The sequence below is a fragment of the Macrotis lagotis genome, chromosome 3 (genome assembly GCF_037893015.1).
Source record: "Macrotis lagotis isolate mMagLag1 chromosome 3, bilby.v1.9.chrom.fasta, whole genome shotgun sequence".
Taxonomy (NCBI): Eukaryota; Metazoa; Chordata; class Mammalia; order Peramelemorphia; family Peramelidae; genus Macrotis; species Macrotis lagotis.
In genome coordinates this window covers 192,905,002-192,929,376 of record NC_133660.1, presented here as the reverse complement: position 1 = coordinate 192,929,376, position 24,375 = coordinate 192,905,002, and the positions used below count along the sequence as shown (strand labels likewise).

General features: G+C 34.5%; 1 protein-coding gene across 8 annotated transcripts in view; it reads left to right on the top strand.

The window, feature by feature from the left end:
- The window catches only part of TBC1D19 (TBC1 domain family member 19), a 144,576-nt gene that overhangs the window by 93,447 nt on the left and 26,754 nt on the right, over positions 1 to 24,375 (top strand). For all 8 annotated transcript variants that reach the window (XR_012477061.1, XM_074229659.1, XM_074229657.1 and 5 more), the window contains 2 exons: positions 15,336 to 15,420; positions 17,282 to 17,326. Coding sequence is in view for 7 of the 8 variants with exons in the window: in XM_074229659.1 (XP_074085760.1) it covers positions 15,336 to 15,420; positions 17,282 to 17,326 (130 nt within the window). In the remaining variant the exon portion in view is untranslated. The remainder of the gene's footprint in view (positions 1 to 15,335; positions 15,421 to 17,281; positions 17,327 to 24,375) is intronic.

Below are 24,375 nucleotides of genomic sequence, written 5' to 3'. Positions count from 1 at the left end.
ATGAAACTATGTATAATGGCATGAAAGAAGTACCAGCATCAATGAAAGCACAGATCTTTTGAAATATTGATGTAAGAAGATACTCAATATAATCAAGTATTGTGCTTTATCAAATTAATTTAAATTTTTCATTAGTTGTTTAAAGTTTGAGTGTTCACAGTGTGACAGGTTTTGAATTTTCATTAGTTATAATATTTCATTATTGTTTATAAGTAAATTGCCTGGCATAAAAAAGTCATAGATTTAATCAGATATTTTTAAATTGAAGCTCTTTTAAAGCTTAGTAAGCTAAAACCTCTTAGCATTCTTCATTCAATAAGGAAATTAGGTAATTTAGACATTAATATTTGCAGGTTTCTAGTAAAAGCTTGTCTAGGAATTAAATGATTTTGATAACCTGTAAGAGTTAACATGCTGCCTAAAGTTTGTCATCTACTTTTATGTGGGGAAGTGAAGTCCTGAGAAAATCTGATTGAAAACAGAGGAGTTTAAATGCAATCTGTTTCATATCAATGGGAGGTATTATGTGCCCAGGACTCATCTCACGTGGTTACTACTGCTCTTCAGCATATGAAAGGCAGTAGGTATTGTAAGCATTTCAGTGCCCATGAACATAGTCTGACAGAGGTCCAAATGCATCCTAGGTCTGGCGCCTCTTTTTCTTTCTTACAGGTACATTGATAAGAGATGATCGAATTTCTAAATCAGGCAAGAAGTAGGAACCAGCAGAAGTCTCTTGTTTCTGGATTTTGTTTCCAATATTCCCTTGAGTTTGCAGGTGGGAGTAATGACACTGCCATCAATAGTGTTAAATAATCAATTTAACCCAAAGCACTGACCTTTATGAAATTTGCAACAGCAACGAGAAAAATAGTGCTGAGTTTAGGGGGAGGAGGAAAGATCAGGAAAACATTCCTGACAACTAATGTTTTAAATTTTCCAAATATGTTTGGGTAATAATACTAGAAAATTAAATATATAGAAGTAGTTCATTACTAATAAAGAGGTTAATTAGGTCATTTTCATTTCTTATTTGTATGATTTTTATTGCTTAAGTAAAGTTACTTTAGTAATTATAGTTCAGTGAAGAATATATAGTTCTTTAACTGTTTAGCAAAATGGAGAATTTTTTTATGTTTTTTTTTTGCAAGGCAATGGAGTTAAAGTGACTTGCACAAGGTCACACAGCTAGGTAATTATTAAGTGTCTGAGTCTGGATTTGAACTCAGGTCCTTCTGACTCCAGGGCTAGTACTCTATTCACTGTGCCACCTAGTGTCCCCCAAATGTAGAAATTTTAAGTGTATTTATGCTCTATGTAAAATATTTTCATTTTTATATTAAATGTCTTATAATTCTGAAGTGCTCCAGTGAAAAATTAAGGAAACATTGCCACCTATGAACAACTAATGGATAATCTTCACTTAATTGATACATAATTAAAGAAAATTTCTCTTCCAAAAGTAGATGTACATATTATTGGCAAACTTTTTTTTCTACAAATTTATAATTGACCTGTAATTGTAATTGGGATTTCATTCAGTATATCAATGATGAATAATCTTGTTATTCATGCCACAATATGGCAAATTCAAATGTACCTGATAAACCAGTAATGGACTAGCACTTTACCATTACCATCCTAAACTCCTCACTTCTCCTTTGACTTTGGGACAACAGAAATACTGGCAGGTTAGGTTTACCTCTGAGTCACCCCTCTAGGTAAGAGAGCATCCTTTTTCCTCCAGCTTAACAACACTCTTAGAATATAGTTATGCAATCCATTTATTAAATACTGTGTGCAAAACACTGGGCCAGCTAGTGGTGTAGATGTACCATTTAGGTGAGGGTCATTTGGCATATGCCATAATAAGTTTAGTATGTTCATTAGAGAATTTCAAAATGAAGTATTATATGAAGTCTTTAGGAGAATCAAGGAAAAAGTTCTTGATATGGGAGCATGTTGAAAAGAAATTCAACCAGGTGAAGAAAAGGAAATGGAGAGGATGCCAAGCACAGGCTCAGAACATAATTTGTGTGTTTAAAACAAGAGAGGGACACACAAAATGCCCCCATAGTGAAAGAGTATGACATGACATGAGATGAAAAAGAGAGATGGAATGTGGTTATCAGACTAGGAGAGCTCCATGAAGAGCTCTGACCAATGAAGGAACATGAAAATGATCTTCCCAGTGATTAAGGCGCTCTTAAGTTTATAAACCATTTTACAGATATTGTTTGATTTAGTCCTGGGGTAGGTGCTATGATTATTTTTATAGATGAGGAAATTAAGACCTAAAACTGAGAAAGGTTGTATGACTTCTCCATGATTTTTAAATGTTTTGAAACAGAATTAAAGATAATGAGGTCAGTTAGGGAGATTCTGCATTTGAGGTAGTAGTGGGCTATCCAGATAGAGATAGCGTGCTAAGAGGTAGGAGAGAAGAAATTTGAAGCTTTAAGATTTAGGAAACATTTACATGGATATTAAAGGTCATGTCATGGAAGTAAACGTGAAGGCCAAAACAAAGAAAATATAAGCATGTGAAAAAACTGAGGACAGATCTTAGAAAAAGGATGAAGAATCAGCAAAAAGATGGAGTAGTATTCAGAGATGTAGAACAAAAGTACAATGGATCTAAAACCAAGTGTCCAGTAGAAAAAATAGTCAATAGTATTGAAAAAAGTTGTTAAGATGTCAGTGGTTATCTGAGAAGAGTTTTCTGGAGAGTAGTATAGATTCTGTACAGGCCTGAGAATGAGTAATGGCCATGTAACAACATTGAATATTGACAGATTTTTCAAGGAGTTTAGCCATGATGGGAAATGACAAATGTATGTAAATTTTCTGTAAGATATACTGATTGAATGAACAAAAAAAAAAAAGCTTTATTAAATGTTTAACATATGCCAAGCACTGTTCTAAACACTGGGGTTGCAAATGGAAAAAGACAGATTTTGCTCTCAAGGAGCAGCGTGTGATTCCATGACAGCCTAGCATACTTCATGGCCTCCAAAGCCAGCATTACTTTTCATAGTCTATTTTTTTAATAAATTATATTTCAAACCTTACACTTTAAATACTTATGCTTGATATTGTGATCTTTTCTACAGCAGTAATTGGATAAATACTTCATATGTAGTTCCACCTTGATTAAAGAAAATAACTTTTAATTTGAAGAATTACACTCTACTATGAGATTGGAGATTGTTTAAAGAAAAGGTATAGTTTTGTACAATGAATATGAGGTGCCTGAAAAGGTTTTTTTTTAAATATTCAGCAATGATTTGGATTTCTAAAATTTTGCCAACTTCAATGATTTGGGTTAATTTGAACATCCAGCACTGCTAATAGTGTTGCTACCTCCTCTTTCAAGATCAGAAACAAAAACAAAAACAAAATCCTTCTGGTTCCTCCTTGTTGCCTCTTTTCATGCTCATGTTAATTTAAAAATTGATGGTTGTCAAATTGTTTTGAAGAACTCTGACAGGCCTTATGACATACTAAATCAGGGTAATTCTAATAGGCCCTTGTTTGCAGAAACCTACCTTCCTTCAGTATACTTGCTACAGAAATTCTAGCTTCCCAGGAAATAGAAAATCCAGGCTACCCAAACAATTTTTTCAAACCTGTTGCAATTAAAATTAATTTGCACAAATTGCAAACTTTTGTGTTCAATTTATTTGGAATTTTCTTTCTGTTAATTCTATACTTCTATTTTTTTTAGGTTTTTGCAAGGCTAACAGGGTTAAGTGGCTTGCCCAAGGCCACACAGCTAGGTAATTATTAAGTGTCTGAGGCCCAATTTGAACTAGTGCTCTATTCACTGTGCCACCTAGCTGCCCCTATACTTCCTATTCTTAACATTTTTCTCTTCATGGGGGAACATCTCCATATCTCTTGTCACTATTTGTTTACATTTTTATTCCTGTTTTAATTTGCTTTCTATTTTTTCTTTTATCTTTTTAATTTCCTCCCTTAGAACACTTAAGAACACTTAAATTCAACATTCTTTAAAAGCCTGCTATATGTCAAGGATTTTATAAGGTGTTATGTTGAGGGTGATTAAATACCAAAGAGGCCTCAGTTCCCCAATTTGTAAAATGAGGAAGGTAGGATTAGATGGTTAATTTACATCTAAGAAATTTGAAGCTCAAAGATTTAGGAATCATTTACATAGGTACTGGTACATTATGACTTTAAAATTTATGATCCCCAAATATATCTATTTATTCAGCATCATACAGAATGAATTGTTAAGCATATGTGAGTTATTTAGAAAACTGAAGGTTTACCCTTTTAATGACATACAGAGATATTTTGAAAATTTTGTCAGTCATTCTAAAATATATCAATAGAATTTAGCATAATATAACCTCGATGACTCAATGGCATCATTGTTATCATCCAAACAATCAGAATTCAGATACTATGCTAAGTGCTGGAGATACAAAACAAAAATGAAAATCTTCCCTCTGAAGAAGCTTATATTCTACTGCATGAAATCATAGACAGACAGACACACACACACACACACACACACACACACACACACACACACACAATATCTACCAAATAAATAAGGCTCTGCTAACTGGGGGAAATCAAAAAAAAGACCTCAGAAGTGATCCTAGACCTGACTTTTTAAGGAGATGTAGAGATAAAGAGAAAGTTCATCTCAGTCTTTTTAGGGACTCCCCATGCAAAGATGTGAAAGCAGGAAATGGGATGGTGCTGTCACAGTGCTAGATTGCAGGTGCACTAGAAAGAAGACTAGGCCCCAGTGGGGAACCCCTTGGATTTTAGTATCAGTGTCCCACTAAGTTGTTATATGGTCTCAGTTGAGATACTTGACCTTTTCTGGACCCATCTTCTCATGTATAAAAGGAAGTCAGTGGACCAGATAATCTCAAGGATTCCTTGCAGCACTGCCATTCTGTGGGGTGTAGGGTATGTGTAAGGGAGACTAGTACCTTGGTGTGAGGGCTGCTGAACTCTTTTGTTCAGGGCTGCTTTCCACCTTTGATGTCCACCCGAGTCACCTAACTTTCACCTGTGGCTCCAAGAAGCTATGGCATACACAGTGGCCACATCTGGTAAACTGTTTTGGCAATGACTAAACCAGGTTGAGGGTAACTAAGGGGGTCTCAAACCCATAGGTGTATTAGTGGGGTATCTGCCCCAAGCAAGTGAAGACTTAAACTTGTAGAATGGGCAGATGAGAATAGTTCATTCTTCTTGCCATGAAGCCAGCTGAAGCAGGTGCTATATAGAGCGCTTAGAACTTAGACATTGAAGATATCAAGTTTATCTGCTGTAGCTAGAGCCATCACCAGTTGTCTTGATTCTGTCTTGCCACTGATCCTTGGAGGAGAGAGTGAGTCCAATGCAACTCTGCCTCTCTTAAATCCAATTTAGCATGCAAGGCAAGTGACAAAGCAGCAGTTGCAGATACACTAGGAGTTGTGGTCACAGCCCTGTACACAAGCAGCTCAGGTCATAGGTCATCTTTTCACTGAAATTTTCCCCCCACCCCAGGTGTTTTAAGAAGCCTTTTAAGAATTGCATTGCACACTTCCTGATATAAGGGACTAGAAAAGGTGCCCTAAAAATTGTCTGTTTACCCAACCTTGACCTATTACTGCAGCAAGCAGGGATCCCACCCTGTGGTCAAAACACAAAAAAAGTACAAAAATTCTTCAAAGAAGATTCCTTTCACCATTGATACATGGAATGTGTGTACACACATAGACAACACAAGATCTAATAAACCTGGAAGATGAATAGTTCTTGTTGCACCAAACTCAGTAAGTATCATTTTTTCTGAAGTAGCCACAGTGAAGGAGAACACCACAGAGTGGCCACAGTGAGTGAAGGGCTCTGCCATGAAGTTGGGGTAGGTCTGTATGCCTACCAAAAAGAGTGAATGATAGTCTCATGACAATGCAGTTGCCACTTGCAGGGAAATGCCATGCCATCATCCTCAGTGCCTATACTACCACCATGACAAGCCCTGTGAAGTCAAAGAAAAATTTTATGAAGATCTAGAGACCCTTCTTATCAATGTACCAAAAGAGGACAAGCTTATAATTCTGGGTGACTTTAATGCTAAAGTAGACTCAGACTACTAGACATGACAGGGAATCCCTGTGAGGAATCAAGTTGGAAACAGCAACTGCATTGTCACTCACTACTGATGACTTAAACAATCTCATGATCTTGTCATCACAAACACTGCTTTCCATTTATCTAAATACAATAAATCTTGGCTGCACCCTTGCAGCAAACATCTAATAAACTATGTGAAGACAATGCATGGAACAGAGTGCTGGATTGATAACAAACTCATTCTCTACAAGCTAAATATTCACATTCATCGAAAGTGGTGACTTCAAGGCAAAATGACTACCAGAAGAATTAATGTCAAGAGATTCTAGTGCTCAGAGCTGGAATGATTTGTTGCTAACTTGTAGGCAAAGTTGAGCCAACATACTATTAAAAACAGTGCAGCAGAAAACAAGTGGGTAGTTTATAGAGATTTGGTGTACAGAACTGCTTTTGCTCATCTGTGTCAGAATACTTGCAAACATCAAGACTGGTTTGATGAAAATGATGGGGAAATACAGAAGCTGCTAAAAGAAAAACAAGAATTCCACAGGGTTTATTAGCAGGACATTTCTAAGAAGGCATTTAATTCCATCAAGAATAAAGTACAGGGGTGGCTAGGTGGCATAGTGGATAAAGCACCAGCCTTGGAGTCAGGAGTACCTGGGCTCAAATCTGGTCTCAGACACTTAATAATTACCTAGCTGTATGGCTTTGGGCAAGCTACTTAACCCCATTTGCCTTGCAAAAATCCCTAAAAAAAAATAAAAATTAAGAATAAAGTATAAGTGAAGCTTAGAGAGATGCAGGATTCTTGGCTCAGCAGGTAGACAGATAAAATTCAATTTTATACTGATAGTGCTTTTATGATAGCCTGAAAACTATGGGCCAAAGATATATAATTCATCTCAACTATTCAGTGCTGATGGAGCCACATTGATTAGGGACATGATCCTAGAGAGATGGGCTGAATACTTCCATAGTGTTCTTAACAAACCATCAGTCAATGCAGAAGCCACTGACCATTTACCTTAAGTTGAAGTCAGTCTGTCCCTAGCTGAAGTGCCAACTAAACAAGAGGTTTGGAATGCCATTAGGCTCCTTTTATGTGTCAAAGCACCCAGTGCTGATTCTATTCCAGCCGAGATTTACAAGATGGGAGATTCATTACTCATATAAAAATTGACTGAAATTTTCCAGGTTATATGACATGAGGAGGTTATTCCCCAGGAATTCAAGGATGCTTCCATTGTCCATCTTTATAAAGGAAAAGGGAATAGATTTTCTGTGACAATCACAAGTGTTTCTCTCTTAATCATTGCTGTCAAGATTCTTGCCAGTCTGCAGTGAATAGTGCACCAGCCCTGAAATCAGGAGGACCTGAGTTCAAATCTGGTTCACTTAATAATTGCCTAGCTATGCAGGTCACTTAACCCCATTGCCTTAAATAGAATAATTTTTTTAAAAAAAAATGTTCTGCTCAAAGTAAAGACTTAAAAAATTAAAAAAAATTCTTGCCAGTCTTCCTTAATAAACTGATCCTTCACCTGGAAAAAGGTCACCAACTGAGAGCCAAGTGTGACTTTCAGAAAGGGTCAAGGAACAGTGGATATTGTGTTTTCTGCCCAACAACTCCAGGAAAAATGACAGAAGCACAACAGAGGTCTGTACACAATATTTGTAGATATGACCAAGGCCTTTGATATTGTCAGTCATGAGAACTTGTGGAAAATTTTGGGAAAATTTGATTGCCCATTAAAGTTAATTTTTAAGTTGATTCCATGTTGGCACACTTGCCCAGGTTCTGGATAGTGGATGCTGTCCCCCACCCTGTGATTTCCCAGTCACCAATGAAGTGAAACAAGACTATGTCATTGCCCCCATGTTTTTTAACATGATATTTTCAGCCATGTTTTAAAATACCTTCACTGAGTATCGACACAGCATCAAGATCAGTTATTGCAAATTTGGAAGCAAACCAAAACCAAATTGGAGGGAATGTTGGTGCATGATTTTCTGTTTGTAGATGATTGTGCTATCAATGCAGCCTCTGAAGGTGGCAAAAAATATGGATCCATACTCTACTGCTTGTGCCAATTTTGGCCTGACATTTACAATTAGGAAAACAACAGATGCTCCATCAGCCCAGCACTACACCATCCATGTGTGGAATCATTGGTTACAGCAAATGGAGAAGTTTTGAATACTGTGTAAAAGTTCACTGACCTTGGCAGTGTACTTTCCAGGAAGACTCACATTGATGAGATTGACACAGACATTGACAGAGCTAATTCTGTATTTGGTAGGTTCCAAAAAAAAGTGTAGAAGAGATGTATTAGAGTGACTGCCAAACTTAATGTCTATAGAGTCCATTGTGCTGACTTTATTGTTGTATGCTTGTGAAGCCTGGATGGTACTAGCACCATGCCCGAAAATTGAATCACTTCCATTTAAATTGTCTTAGGAACATTTTGAATATCATCTTGCAGGATAAGAAATGAGACATGGAAGCCCTTTTTCAAGTTAAACTACCAAGCATTCAAACATTACTATGGAAAGCAAAACTCCAAAGGACTGACCACATTGTTTTGAACAATGACTTGCCAAAAAGACTACTTTATGGAGAACTCAAAGATCAAGCATTCACAAGGGGGTCGGAAGAAGTGATACAGGGACATTCTGAAGGTCTTTCTTAAGAACTTTGGAATCAGTCATGCAGCATTGGAGACACTGGCACAGGACTTCCCAGCATGACATGCCCTCATCAGAGAGGGTGTTTTGCCCCCTCTCCCACTCTACTGCAAAAGCTTTTTCTTACCTCATTTATGTGAAATGATTTATCCCATTCTACCTCTCCCTTTCCCTTTCTTCCAGTACATTTCTCTCACCCCTTAAATAAACCTTTTAATATAATATCCCTTCAAATTCAACTTTCACTTGTGCTGTCTATATTTTAAGTGCCCAAATAAATGAGAAAGTTCACATGCATTATCAGTATCATCTTTCAGTGCAGGAATATAAGCTTTTCAACATCATTAAGTTCTTTGTGATTTGTCATTCCTGCTTACATTTTTATGCTTCACTTGAGTCTCATATCTGAACAAATTTTCTATTCATCTGTGGCTTGAAAGCCCCCTTTTTCACTGAATATCCATCTTTTCCTGTGTAAGAGTATGTTCAATTTTTCTGGGTAGTTGATTATTGATTGTTATTCAAAGCACTTTTACCTTCCAGAATATCATATTCCAAGCTCTACAATCCCTTATGATAGAAATTGCTAAATCTTGTGTAGTTCTGACTGTGATTCCACAATTGTTTCTTTCTGGCTTATTGCAATGTTTTCTTCTTGACCTGGGGGGGCTCTGAAATTTGAAATAATAACATTCCTGGCAGTTTTCATTTAGGGATCTCTTTTAGGAGGCAATCAATAGATTCTTTCAATTTCTATTTTACTCTCTGTTTCTAGGATATCCTTGATAATTTGTTGAAAAATTATATTTAAGCTCCTTTTAGATCATGACTTTCAGGTAGTCAATAATTTTTAAATTATCTCTCCTGGATCTATTTTCCAAGTCAGTTATTTTTCCAGTGAGACATTTTACATTGTCTTTTAGCATTTCATTCTTTTGTTTTTGTTTTATTGTATCTTGATTTCTCACAGTCAATTTCCCCTGGTTCAGTTCTATATTTTCTTCAGTGAGCTTTCGTAACTCCTCCATATGGCCAATTTGACTTTTTAGATATTCTCCTCATTGACTTTTTGGATTTTTTTTCCCATTTGGTCCAGGCTGCCTTTAAGATGATATTTTTCTTCAGTATTTTTTGTGTGTCCTTAACTAAATTGCTGACATGATTTTCCTTCATCACTCATATTTTTTTTTTTAGTTTTTGCAAGGCAAATGGGGTTAAGTGGCTTGCCCAAGGCCACACAGCTAGGTAATTATCAAGTGTCTGAGACCGGATTTGAACCCAGGTACTCCTGACTCCAGTGCGGGTGCTTTATCCACTTTGCCACCTAGCCACCCCACCACTCATTTTTCTTACCAGTTTTTCCCCTATCTCCCTTCAAAATCCTTTTTGAGCTCTTCCATGATCTATGTTTTTTTTTTTGGAGTTTTGGATGTAAAAAATTTGACTTCGTTACCATTTTCTGAGTGTGTATTTTGATTTTTCCTGATGACCAAAGTAACTGTCTATGTTGTTTGTTCATTTCTCAGCCTATAACTTGATTTTAACTCTTTTTTTTAAAGTGGAAAATGATTTCCAGGGCAGAAAGTTCACTGTTCCAAGCTTTTTTTTGCAACTTTTTTAGAGAAGCTTCTTAGGGATCTGCAAGTTTTCATTACTTTCAAGGTTTCATGAGAGGTTTTTACTACTCTCCTGGCCTGTACTCTTGTCTGTGAGTAATCACAAGCACTCATTTCAGCCCTGGAACTGCGGGGAGAGTCCCTACTCTGCTGCAGCAGTAAGCTCTGTTGTACTTCTGCTCCTTTTCCTGGGCCTGGGACCCAAGACTACAATCCAGATCTGAGTGCGGGCAAAGCAACAGAGTCTTACCTTAGTGATAGCAAAGAGATCTCTGTAATGCCCTTCCAAGCACACCCCTTACCATCTGTGGGTTGAGAGCTCCAGAAACAGCTGCCTCTGCTAATTCAGTGCTTCACCGCCCCCACCCCCAGAGGTCTGCTGGGTTTGTGCTACTGAGGCCTGCTCTCTGGACTGTGCTCCTCTCTCACCCTGGTGTGGCAGACTTTTCCAACTTGCCCTTCCAAGTTGCCCTTGGCAATCTCCGAACTGAGAGGTCAGGAACTCCTCACTGATGCCCCGCTTTCTCCTCCTCACCTTTTTATAAAAGGAGTTTAACAAGTAGATTCTGGGAACATCTTCCAATTCAAAAATTATCTAATTCAGAGAATTATTATTATTTTTTTTAGGTTTTTGCAAGGCAAACAGGGTTAAGTGGCTTGCCCAAGGCCACACAGCTAGGTAATTATTAAGTGTCTAAGGCCAGATTTGAACTCAGGTACTCCTGACTCCAAGGCCAGTGCTCTATCCACTGCGCCACCTAGCTGCCCCTGAATTCAGTGAATTATTGATAAAAGTAAAGACCTCTTATTGTGCTTGACAAGTAATAAAAAATCCTTTGTGTATACACTTAAAATGTGATTAAATGGTACCCTTGCCCAATTAAAAATTAACACAGTATCAGGAAGATAGATGAATTAGAATCTAACCAGGATTTAATAGGGGGTCAATTGCCCAATTGTTATGTAGTCATGCAGAGAATGTTGGTAAATTAAAGTTTGTGAGGGAATGAATATCTTATAATGCTATATCTAAAGATCAAAGAATGAATTCTTAGTTTCTTAGGCCAGGAAAGCATTTTGTGTACAAAAAAGAAGCATATAAATTGAAACTGTAGATTGTGTGTAAATAGCCAGCTGTTTCATTAGGGATTAGGATTGGGAAGTAGGTGGATTTTCAATCTCTTTCTCCATTAGCTCCTTTACTGTTGTCTTCCAACATGCCAAGTCTTCATCTTTCAAATATGTTGTTAATCCCGCTAATCATTTCAAGTTATTGTCCTTATATCTAGTTTGCCTTTTGTAGCCAAACTCCTTGGAAAGATTACTGATAGGCATTGCTTCCATTTCTTCAAATGCTATTTCTCAACTCCTTGCATCCCTCTCAAACCTTCATCACTATATCCAAACTGCTTTCTGTAAGGTCATCTGAAAAATGGAAATTTTTTCAGTTCAGTTTTCATTAACCACATCCTTTTCTTTAGCTTACATGACATGTCTCCTTTATAGTTTTCCTTTTACACATCCAACTAATCCTTAGATTTTTTTGGGCTGGATTATCAAATATCTCCCACCCATTAAACAGGAGTGCCCTCCAAGGATTTCTTTGGGTCCTTTTCTCTTTCTCCATATTAATTCCATTAATTGTCAAGAATGATAGATATCATAGCCCTCTCATCTCCCCCTTCCTCTCCCAATTATATATATAAAAACAGACTCCATAGCATAGTACTCTGCACATAGTATAAGCTTAAGAAATTTATTGGATTGAATATATTACCCTTTGAAGTAGTTATCTGATGTCCACACGTGTTTTTGGAACAATGCCATTGTAAGTTCCTTCAGAGCCAGTTATCAACCATACAAGAATGACAACTTAATTATTGTATAGACCTACTTTGATTTTTATGAAAAACAACATTATCATACATGAACTGCCTTTCTACTTTTTCAGACTTGGTGCAAAAAAAAAAATCTTTTTACTCTAAGAACTAACATTAGCTACCCCTCCTTCCAACTGCTCATAGTCTAAAGCAGTGGGTTATTAACCTCTGCTCCATGAACTTAAAATAAAATTATTTCACTATAATTGATTTCCTTCATAATCAATAGTTATTTCATTTTATACATGAAAAAACACTAATCCTAGAAAAGCCTAAAAGGCTTCAGACAACTTAAATGTTAAAGCACAAAAAAACCTAAGAACTTTTGTTTTAAAGAATGTACCTCACTGACCCTTACATGCACAGGGAAATATGAAAATGAAGAAAACACTGTGGACTTTTTTTTGGAAGAAGTAGGGCTTATGTAAGTCTTGAAGGACGAATAGACTGACTAGTTGAACTAAAAGACTAGTGACTGTCAGGAGACAGCACAGGAAAAGACACAGGGAGGATAGAATATAGGAAATGAGTATAAGAAAAAATACTTTATTAATTTCATTGAAGCTTTACATTTGGTAGAGTAGAAAATATGATTAGACTAATCAGTGAAGCCAGAATGAAAACCTTGTAAGACATAATGAAAAATTTGGACTTGATACAATAAGTACTATTACATTATAGATTCTTGGTAGGGGAGAGGTATAAGGATGGTACTTTAGGAGTTTTTATCTGGTAGTTATAGCTTATGTAATAGCTTACATCTATATAGTGATTTAAGGTTAAAAAAAGACTATCCTCTCAACCATGTAAAGTAGGCAGTATAAATAATATCTTCGTTATACAGTGAAGCCTCTAAAGCCTAGAGAACTTCAGTCAATTGTTCATGGTTATACAGCTGATAGTGCTTTTCCCACTAAGAATGTCCGTGAATTTTTTTTTTTGGCAAGGCAATGGGGTTAAGTGGCTTGCCCAAGGCCACATAACTAGTTAATTAAGTGTCTCAGGTCCTCCTGATTCCAGGGCCAGTGCTCTATCCACTGTGCCACCTAGCCACCCCTGTGAATTTTTTAAAAAGCATTTCATTCACTAATTCATTCTGTTTGCATTCATTTACTGAATGCCTCTAGGTATATAGGAAATGTGCCTCTAGACAACTGAGGAAATAAGGAGTAAGAAGATGATTAAAAATAGTCTTTGATCTCAGAACTTTGTTTAAGCAATATGAAAGGTACATAATAAGTAACTATTCAAATAAAATTTGTTGTTGGGACAGATAGTGCCTTATTATGACAGCTCCATAAGACAGGCATTAGTACTGACCTAATTTTTACAAATGAAGAAATCAGTTTTAGAGAAGTTACATAACTTACTTGGAATTGTCAGAGCTGGGCTCTACCTTCCAAACTGATTTCTGGATTAGCACTTTTCTGTCACACCAAAAATATTTATCAAATAATGTTCGCAAGCTTACCCCTATCCCATATCATAGCTAAAATGTATCTGGTACTTTGAGGTTTTCCAATTGCTTTATCATTTAATTCTTCTCACTGATTTTTTTTGCAGTAGTTGGTGGATTGGTGATTATAGTGTTGGTAGTCAGGTAGATAGTCTAAAAGAAGTCAGGACAGACCAGAGATCTCAGAAAATTCAAAGCTTTGTATATAAAAGAAATCCATTATATAGTTCTTCCCCCTTTTAATCCTTTTTTATTTGGTTTTCTCATGACTTTAGTTATATACAGGGACAGAAGTTCTAAACAATTAACCTATAGCAATTTTCTATCAACTAATCAGAACTGTCTATTTGCACATAATTTAATTTGGAACAACCTGTACTTCTGAGTCATTCTGATTTAGTCGCTATTTAGAGAAAAACTGGGCAGATTGGTTTGACAATTTACAGTTACAGGAATAGTAATTTCTGATAACTTTTTTCATTCTGTTTATTATTATTGCTTATTTCTAAGTCTATTTGACTTTATTTTTTAGTAATTCAGTAGTACCAATTGAAGATAGATGGACAGAAAGACATGGCTTTCATATTCTTTATTGTGGGTGGAACCAATTAATTTTTGTGGAATTTTCAATTACTTCTGAAGATTACTATCAATTCTCTCTTTTTTTTGAAATTGGGTTTCCCAGGTTTTATCTGTAAGGAAAATGTTTAGGATCAAGGAAAATTACTTATTCTGATGGCTACAAATTACATACCTGCAGTTTTTGCCATTATTAAAGTGTTGCCATTATTTTGCCATTATTAAAATATTGGGTAGCACAGTGTCATAAAGTGTTAGAGCTAGAAGGAACTTTAGAGATTCTATAACCCAACTTCTTCATTTTACTGATGATGAAACTGAGATTGAAAGATTAATAAGTCTTGTTCAAAGTCACATGAAATTGATATACAGTGAAAAATTTATAAGATCTCGATTTTAAAATTCTGAGAATGATTCAACCAAGCATGGAATATATATATATATATATGGATTAATACAGAGTGATTAAAACAGAGTCAAGAAATAGTATATAGAACAACAATAACAACAGTGTAAACGAAAGAACAAAAAAGATCCAAATTTGAATTCTGTGTAACTGGACCTAACTTGACTCCCAAGAAAAAGAGGAAAAAATAAACTTCCTTTACTTCTTTGAAAAAGTGTAAGACTACAGGCATAATATTACATAGAATCACAGACTTGATTGATGGTGATGGGTTGCTTTGGCTGAACTTTTTTTCTTTTTAATTTTTCATTACATGGAATGCCTTTAAGGGGGGAAAATTAGAGGAATACTTAAGGAAATGAAAGTGATGTAAAAAGAAATATACCAATAAAAATCACAATTTTAAAAATAAAACAATTTTGTGAATCTTAACAACTGATTTTGACTATCAACCACTTCCATACCCAACTATTGGAAATTCCTAAATAATCCAATACAAGGCATGGATTCTATTTCACAAATATGATTTCTAATAATAACATGCTGAACTAACTGGTTTTATAAGACTGCTTCAATTTTTCTTTTTCAAATATTCTCCACAGGTATTGCTATGTTTCTCCCGGGATACATCTGTATTAGGACACTTTGCCTACAATAGTGCTTCACCACCAAAGTCATATATAAGAGGTAAAAATGTAATTGATATAAAGAGAGCATTTTTTAAGACTTAAGTTTTAATTGCTTAGAATTGCTCTAAAACTTTTTTGGTACATCTTGTAGAGGTATACCAAAAATTATTTTTGTTTTTTGCAGAATTCTAGTTTTATCTGAAATCTTTACCATGGTTAAATTCTTAAATAGCTTTTCATGGAAAAGTTAGAATTGTATGGTTCATTTTATTACTCTCAATTAAGTCTCTGCCTTTGAAATACTCTTAAAAACCACAGATTCTTTAATTCCCATTAAACAAAGTTTTAAAATTACTTTTCTTATTTTTTCTATTTAATGCCCCCAATCAAGCCCTTCCAGATCTTGCAAAAGTCAAACTCCCATGTATGCTCCTCTTTGTTCATTCTACCCCAAATATCCACATTTGTGACCCTGTTCCTTACATTTGTTCTTGCCTCCACACACATTCATAATCCCAGGGAGACAAAGTAACCTGAAATAATACCATAAACCATTTGGTACAACTTTAACTGTTATTTGGTAATTCAAATGACTCAATAAATTGTTGAACACTTTCAATCTCTCCCACCCTCTCTTTCTCTTCTGTCTCTCTCTGTCTCTCTCTGTCTCTCTCTCTCTCTCTCTGTCTCTCTCTGTCTCTCTGTCTCTCTCTCTCTCTCTCTCTGTCTCTCTCTCTCTCTCTCTCTCTCTCCCTCCCCCTCCCTCCATGTCTCCTACACACCCACTCTCACTCACTTTACATTTTTAAATACCATTATTTTTCTGATGTTATTGTGGAACATCATGACCTCAAAAAAATCATAATTGCAAATGGCTCAAAAGACATTGGAGAAATGATTGGTTCATGTAAGTAGTAGAGGTCAGCATATTATCAACAGTGATTTGTCCATAGAAAATGACATAAAAGATAATATTTTGGAAAAGTCTGATCAGAAAAAGTCATCTAGAAGAGTGAAGGATGCCAGGTAGATGGTCTAAGGACTGTCCTCCTATCCATGAAATATGAAAAATACTAGAAAGCAGCCTATGGGACACTGGAACACTCCCTTGTGGAGAAATGAGAGGGCATGTATAGAAATGAAAAGTTTGGATGGGTTACAATTTGCACCAATGAAGTACCTACATCAGCGACTTTCTGAAGTTCTCATTACATATTGTATTTTATTGTTTATTACTGATTTCTCCCTTTTTCAGTACCTTTAAGGCTGGGATTATATTGTTTAATTTCTATAGTTTTCATTACATCTTAAACACATAGCAAGTACTTTATCAATATTTGTTGACTTATTTCTAACTACTACCAATTATATATTTATGAGAATTTGGGCTCTTAAGGTTGTGAAGAGGGACAGTATTTTAAGATCTTGAGAAAAAAACTTAATTTCTTATAGGATCTGATTTACAGCAAGACACCAATGATATGCAATAATTTGAGAGGAATTCTACTTAGTGTTAGTGGAAATATGAATTATAGAATATTTTAAGGAAATGTAGCTTTATCACCTTAAAGTACATTATTTCAAAACTCCAAATAAAAAAGAAATATTGCTTGATAGAGTTATTGCTTGAGACACTTTAATAAATTGAAAATAATTTGTAATAAACATGTTGGTTATAGGTAAATTATATTTCTTAAGTAGTTGATAGTAAAAAAAAAGTACTTGTTTTAATTATTTTTCAATTTTCTTCTTTAGTGTTCATTTGAATTTCATTTAAGAAATTACTAAATCTTTATATACAAAATAATTCCAGTGTTAAATAATGCAGTTTTATTGTAAGAGGATTAAGGAATATCTGAATCAAAAAGGTAAAAAAAAATTCATTTAGTTGTATTGATATCTTTGTGGTCTTCTTACAGGAAAACTAGGAATGGAAGATTATGCTGTCTTTTATCCACCAAATGGTAAGAATTATACTATTGCTTCCTCTAGTGGAAGAAAGAAAAATTACAATTTTGTATAATGAAAAAGAATATTCTTCAGTCCTTATGTCTTTTAAAAATCAGTCATTCATATATCAAGATTATGTTTCTACCTCACTGTTTATGAGATAATAGAGTATAATTAATTTTCCATTTAGTGGTAATAGGTTTGTGTTGACCCATTTATATTCTCTTGTTCAGTCTTTCATTTAACAAGTAACTTCTAACTTTAAGATTTAGGAAATCAAAATTAAAGTAGTCTATGTGAAAGAAAATCTTTTCTTTGTGGAAAGCTACTGGCACAAAAAATTCATGACTTTGGCTTCATTAACATCTTCCCTAATTATTATATTCAATTGATATTGAGGTATTTTTGCTTCTATTCTAATTTTGGAAAAATTAGATTTAAGCTAGTAATAATAATAGTTCGATTTAGATAGAATCAAATATAGCAAAAGTGACATTAAATGCAGTACTTTTTAGAAATTAAATATTTACTTTGAGCTGCTCAGATTATTCCAGAATACTGCTTAGACTTTGAAAGATAAGTTTAGTAGGAAAAAGAAAAAAAAGAATATATGATAAAATTAGAACATTCAGGCAGAGTCTGAAGAGAAAGAAAGAAAGAAAGAAAGAAAGAGGAGACTGAAAAACAAGCAAGAACAGATCTTTTTTGTGCTCCATTTCCTCCCATTCTCTCTCATTCCTAAGTTTGCCTTGGATAAGGACCCATGTCTAGCTAACCCCAACATCCCTAAATATGGAGAAACTAAAGACAAACCAATGGCTCAAACAAAGTGCAAGGGAAGAAGCCAAGAAGTGAAGAGGGAAACCAGACACAAGCATTTGGGAATACAAGACAAAGGCACAATGACCAAAAGTTCAAAAGAAAGCAATCTGAATAAAATTCTAGCTGACAAAAAGATAAGCTAGCAGGGATAATTATTAAGGCAAAAATAAGAATAAATAGCCTTAAAAATATTGAACAAGTATTATACTATGAAGGTAAATAAAGTAAAATTACTTGGTGAGAAAAGAAAAGCCTGAGAACTGCCCAGAAATAATTGAACAATATAAAAAAATTCCAAAAGTTCCAGAAGAGAAATTAGAGACCACCTAGCAGAATATAAAGTTTCCCTGACATCAAAAAGACCTGGTTTTAGGTTCTGCCACTGATGTATATTGGTTGCTTGACAATTGGAAACACCTTAGCAACTTTCTGAGACTTAAGCATTAGTTTCCATTGGTGCAAGGTTTCCTATGACAATGAAATAACAAATCCAAACCAAAGACAGGAAAGAAGTAACTTTTAAAAAAAAAGTAATGAATTTAAGTTATTATTCAAAACAATTTAAAGAGGAAACAAACCACAATATAGGAAGAATTGAATACACAATTGAAGAATTTCTTCAAAGTAGAAGCTTGAAAGTAAGACAGATATTTGGGAGATAAAATACTGAAGCAGAAATAAATTTGGCAGAAAAGGAAACAAAAGATAATGTTAAAATGATATCTAGATTCTTTTAAAACCAAAGTGCCTAATCTTGATATTAAGGATAAAAGAAAAACTAACTTTTAAGCATCAGAGGTCTTCCAGAAAAACAGCCATCAAAAAACCTGAATTCTATGTTTCTTGAAATAATATATTCAATAAAACTGTCCACAAGTTTTGAGTATGAACAACAAAGCACTGATTATTAGAATCTACAGACTTTCACAAGAAAATAAAAGCTTTTGGAGTTAAATTTATAGTTTCAATAACAAAAAGCTTTTACAAGTAATGAGATGAAAGACTTTAAATATGAAAGAATGGCAATTCCAATAAATTAAGATTATTCTACAGGTACAATTCAGAAGAATGAATAAAGAACGACAACAACAACAAAAAAGAACTCAAGCTGCAACTCATTTTATCCTGAAAACATGAACCAAATCACCAATGAAAAAAGATGGACTCAGATAATTTTGATTACATTAAATTAAAAAGCTTTTGCACAAACCACTGTAACCAAGATCAAAAGAAATGTAGTAAATTGGGAAATAATTTTTACAACTAGTATTTCTGACAATGGACTTATTTCTAAAATATATAGAGAGAACTGAGTCAAATTAAAAAAAACAAGTCATTCCCCAATTGACAAATGGTCAAAGGATATGCAGAGGTCAGTTTACAGATGAGGAAATCAAAGTGATCCATAGTCATATGAAAAATTGCTCTAAATCATTCCTGATTAGAGAAATGCAAATTAAAGCATCTCTGAGATACCAACTCACTCCTCTCAGATTGACCATTATGACCAGAAAGGACAATGATCAGTGTTGGAAGGGATGTGGGAAATCTGGGACATTAATACATTGTTGGTGGAGCTGTGAACTCATCCAACCATTCTGAAGAGTAATTCAGAAATACACCCAAAGAGCAATAAAAATGTGCATGCCTTTTGATCCAGCAATACAAAAATATTCATAGCAGCTCCATTTGTGGTAGCAAAGATTTGGAAATTCAGTGAATGTCCATCAATTGGGGAATAGCTGAACAAATTGTGGTATGTGTATGCTATGATACACTATTGCTCTATTAGAAACCAGGAGTGATGGGAATTCAAAGAAACCTGGAAAGACTTGCATGAACTGATGCTGATCAAAATGAGAAGAACCAGAAGAACATTGCACACCATAACAGCAACATGGGGTTGATGATCAAACTTAATGGACTTGCTCAGTTCATCAAATAATCAGGGACAATTTTAGGGTATCTGTGATGGAGAATACCATCTATATCCAAAGAAAGAATTGTGGAGTTTAAATAAACACCAAAGACTATCACCTTAAATTTTTTTTAAAAAGTTATATCTATATATATTATATATATATATATATATGTATATATCACTTTAAATTTTAAAAAAGTTATGTTATATATTATGTAAGTTTGCTATCTCTTATATTTTATTTTTTCCTTAAGGATATGATTTTTCTTTCACCACATTCAATTTTGATCAGTGTATAGCATGGAAACAATGTGAAAACTATCAGATTGCCTTCTGGGGGTGGTGGAAGGAGGGAAGTGAGATTGGGGAGAAAATTATAAAATTCAAAAAATAAAATAAAAAATAAGGGGGGGGGGAAGAAAAAGATGAGCTCTTAACAAAGAAACATTTAAAGCATTCTTACAAAAAAATCAAAAGTGAAACAACAAATTATTTAACTTAAAAATACCTCAAACAATAGAAACACTAGTACTATAAATAAATAAATTATCAAGAAAATGATGAAGTTATATATCTTCTCTCCTAGGATTTTGCACTGATTTTCATCATTGTAGAGAGAGGGAACAGGACAATAGACAGCACATTAAAAACAAAGTACTCTTAAAAGAGTTGTATAATATAAAACTAGAAAAATGGGAAGGGGTCAGATTGTACAGAGATCTAAATTCTAAACACAATACTCCGTATTTCATCCTAGAGGTAAGTTTACTGAGTCCTGGGGATGGTGAGTTGAGGAGGAAAGATATAGACAGACAGACAGATAGACAGAGACATATTTCATAATCAGAAAATAAGTTGGACAACTTTGTAGAGGATTGGGACTTATCCTAAAGTTGTGAAGTGAAAATGCCAAGATTTGGAAACTTGGGATGAGTGCAAGTGAGAACCCGAGTATGACACCTAGTCTGAGTGATTAAGAAGATGGTGGTGCCTTCAATAGTATTAAATCAGTTCAAAAGAATGGAGAAATTTGAAGGAAAGATTTTTTTTTTAATTTGGAGTGGTTCAGTTTGAGAAACCTGTAGGACATTGTGTGTGTGTGTGTGTGTGTGTGTGTGTGTGTGTGTGTGTGTAGATTGCAAGAGAATTGTGAAGATTAGAGGGGAACCAAGAAAAAATGTCACTAAAAGCTCTCAGTATTTAACAACTGGTAATTCGAGAGAGAGAGAGAGAGAGAGTAATGAATAGTGACTTTGGAAGCCAGACTGCAAAGAATTTTTTAAAAAGAATGAGAGGAAGTAGAAGTTCAAGTTGTAGACAACTTTAGGAATTTAGCTAAAAATAAGTGTTGAATATGGAATGATACTGAAGTTACTGGAGTTGTCAGATCAAGCAAGGTTTGGGGTTTTTTGTTTTTTTTGGCAAGGCAGTGAGGTTAAGTGACTTGCCCAAGATCACACAGCTAGGTAATTATGTTTATCTGGGACTGCATTTGAACTCACATCCTCCTGACACTAGCGTTGGTGCTCCAGTAGATAAAATGGAGATGATAGTGAGGGCACTTTATTGAGGATGTCAGGAAAGGATGGAATTTTCTCAGAGGGGTTTGGTTAGACAATGATAAGAGTTATCTCTTCAAGATTAGAGGAATATAATGAGGGAGTGTGTCAAAAAAGATGAATAGAAGAGAAAAAGACAAATCTTTGTGAATGGCTTCAATTTATTTGGGAAAAAAAGGTGAGGGCCTTATCAAAGAGGGAGAGACATTGATAGGTTTGAGAAAAGATGAAAAAGTTTAGAAAAGCTACCTTTGGTGACTAGATTAGACAATTTGTTACAAAGTAGTGGGTCACATTGCTGAAGTAAAGGGCCTAATTGATATTTATTACATAATTTTGTAATAGACCTAATTTAGCACAGTTAATACTTTTTCTAACTTAAGTTCAACATCATATATATATATATATATATATATATATATATATATATATATATATATATATATATATATATATATATATATATATATAAACAAAGGGGAGGGAGGGAGTAATCCAGAATTGTAGATGGCAAGACACATTTATTTCTTGCTAGCAAAACCTAGATTTTTTTTAAATTGAGGATTACCCATAAAAAATATAAAGTAACTAAATGAAGAAATTCTGATTTAGAAATATAAAATTTAATTTGAAAAGTAAAATGAAATTAAAACTAGTCATTAAGGAACTCCCAAATTAAAAATGCACTGGTCTGGATAGATGATTAGAGAGTAGCTAATACTTATATTATACAAATTATTCTTTAAAGTTGAGAAATAAAACATTCTATCAAACTCTTTATAGGATAAATATAGACCTAATACCTCAAGCAGAGAAAAATAACTCTAGATAAGATCATTAAAGACCATTGTCACTAATTAATCCTGATACAAAAATGTCAAATGTAATCCTAACAGAAAGATCATAGCAACAGATCCAAGCAATTATTAAAGATGACCTAGTTGGATTTATGACAGATTTGCAAGGAAAACAGTCAATCATATAAACAAAAATGTTTATATAATTATATAAAATAATTTATATAAGATTAATTTTATATAAATGTTTTATATTTATATAAAAATGTAAAATTTTGTACAATATATGTACAAATAATTTATATATTTAAATATATAATTTATATTTATGTATAAATTATTTTATATAAAATATTTTCATTTATATAAAATAATTATGTAAATAATATATATAATAATTAGCTCTATGGATTCAGAAAGTCTTTGATAAAATAGAACACTTGCTTTATATTGAAAACGAAAAGGCAAGGAACCATTTTTCATATAATAAAAAATCTATATCTCAAAACCAAAGGCTGACATTTATGATGAGAAAATAAATACAGGAAATAAGTACAGGAGCAAAGCAAGGATATCACCTTTCCCCAGTCTTACTTGACATAGTTCTAGAAATGCTGATGGCAACAATAAGATAAGAGAAAGAAATTGAAAGGTATACATATGCCAAAGACCAAATTATTCCTATTTGCTAACATCATAGTGATTTACTTTAGAAACTCTAGACCCCATACAGTTAGCAAGGAAATTATTTGCAACAATAGCTTTAGTAACTTTATAATATAATATACAAAATCCAGAAAAATCAATAGTAGTTCTATTTAGCAATTTTTAAATACCCAAGAAGAAGTAACTGAAAGAAAAGGGAATCCAGGGGCAGCTAGGTACTGCAGTGGATAGACCACTGGCCCTGGAATCAGGAATACCTGAGTTCAGATTCAACCTCAGACTTAATAATTGCCCAGCTGTGTGACCTTGAGCAAGTCACTTAACCCCATTGCCTTAAATATTTTTTTTAAAAAGGGAAAGCCCATTCAGAATAACCACAATATACATAAATTATCTGAGGATACATAAGTCAGTCAACAGGCATTTATTAGTTGATTACCATGTGACAAATACTGAGCCAAAAGATGAGGATAGAAATAAAGGTAAAAATATCTGTGCTCACAAGGGACCCACTTCCTGATGAGAGAGATAGCAGGCAAATAACTGAATACTATACATAAATACATATGTATATGTATGTGGGTGCATATTTATATAAACGTATATATGTATGTATGTATGGTTGGTTGGTTCAATTCTTGTCCTTCATTAATGAAGACCATCAAAATGACATCATTTACAAATTACAGTGTGTCCGATCGTGGCTGTTCAAACCAATACGATCTCAAAATGCTCCATCACAGGTCGGCACAAATATTCCATGTGAATACCTGGGGTGAGTACTCTAAACTTACAGATGCCATGTTTCCTTTGTGCTGTTTCAATTCTGCCTTCCTCATAGAGTGCAGCCCCCTCACTGATGAGGGCACACCATGCTGGGTGGTCCTGTGCCAGCGTCTCCCTTGCTGCACAGTCAATTCAGCAGTCCTTAATGAGGCCTTCAGGTGTCCCGGAATAGCTTCTTCCAACCCCCTTGTGAGCACTTGCTCTGTGTGAGTTCTGCATAAAATAGTTTTCTTGGCAAGCATATGTCTAGTATTCTAACAATGTATCCAACCCATCATAGCTGCACTCTTTGTAGTAATGTTGGAATACTAGCCAGTTTAGCCTGAGAAAGGACTGTCTGATATCTCCTCCAAGTGATCTTCAGAATCTTCCTAAAACAATTTAGGTTTTTGCAAGACAATGGGGTTAAGTGGCTTGCCCAAGGCCACACAGCTAGGCAATTATTAAGTGTCTGAGACCGGATTTGAACTAGGGGTCCTCCTGACTCCAGGGCCTGTGCTTTATCCACTGCA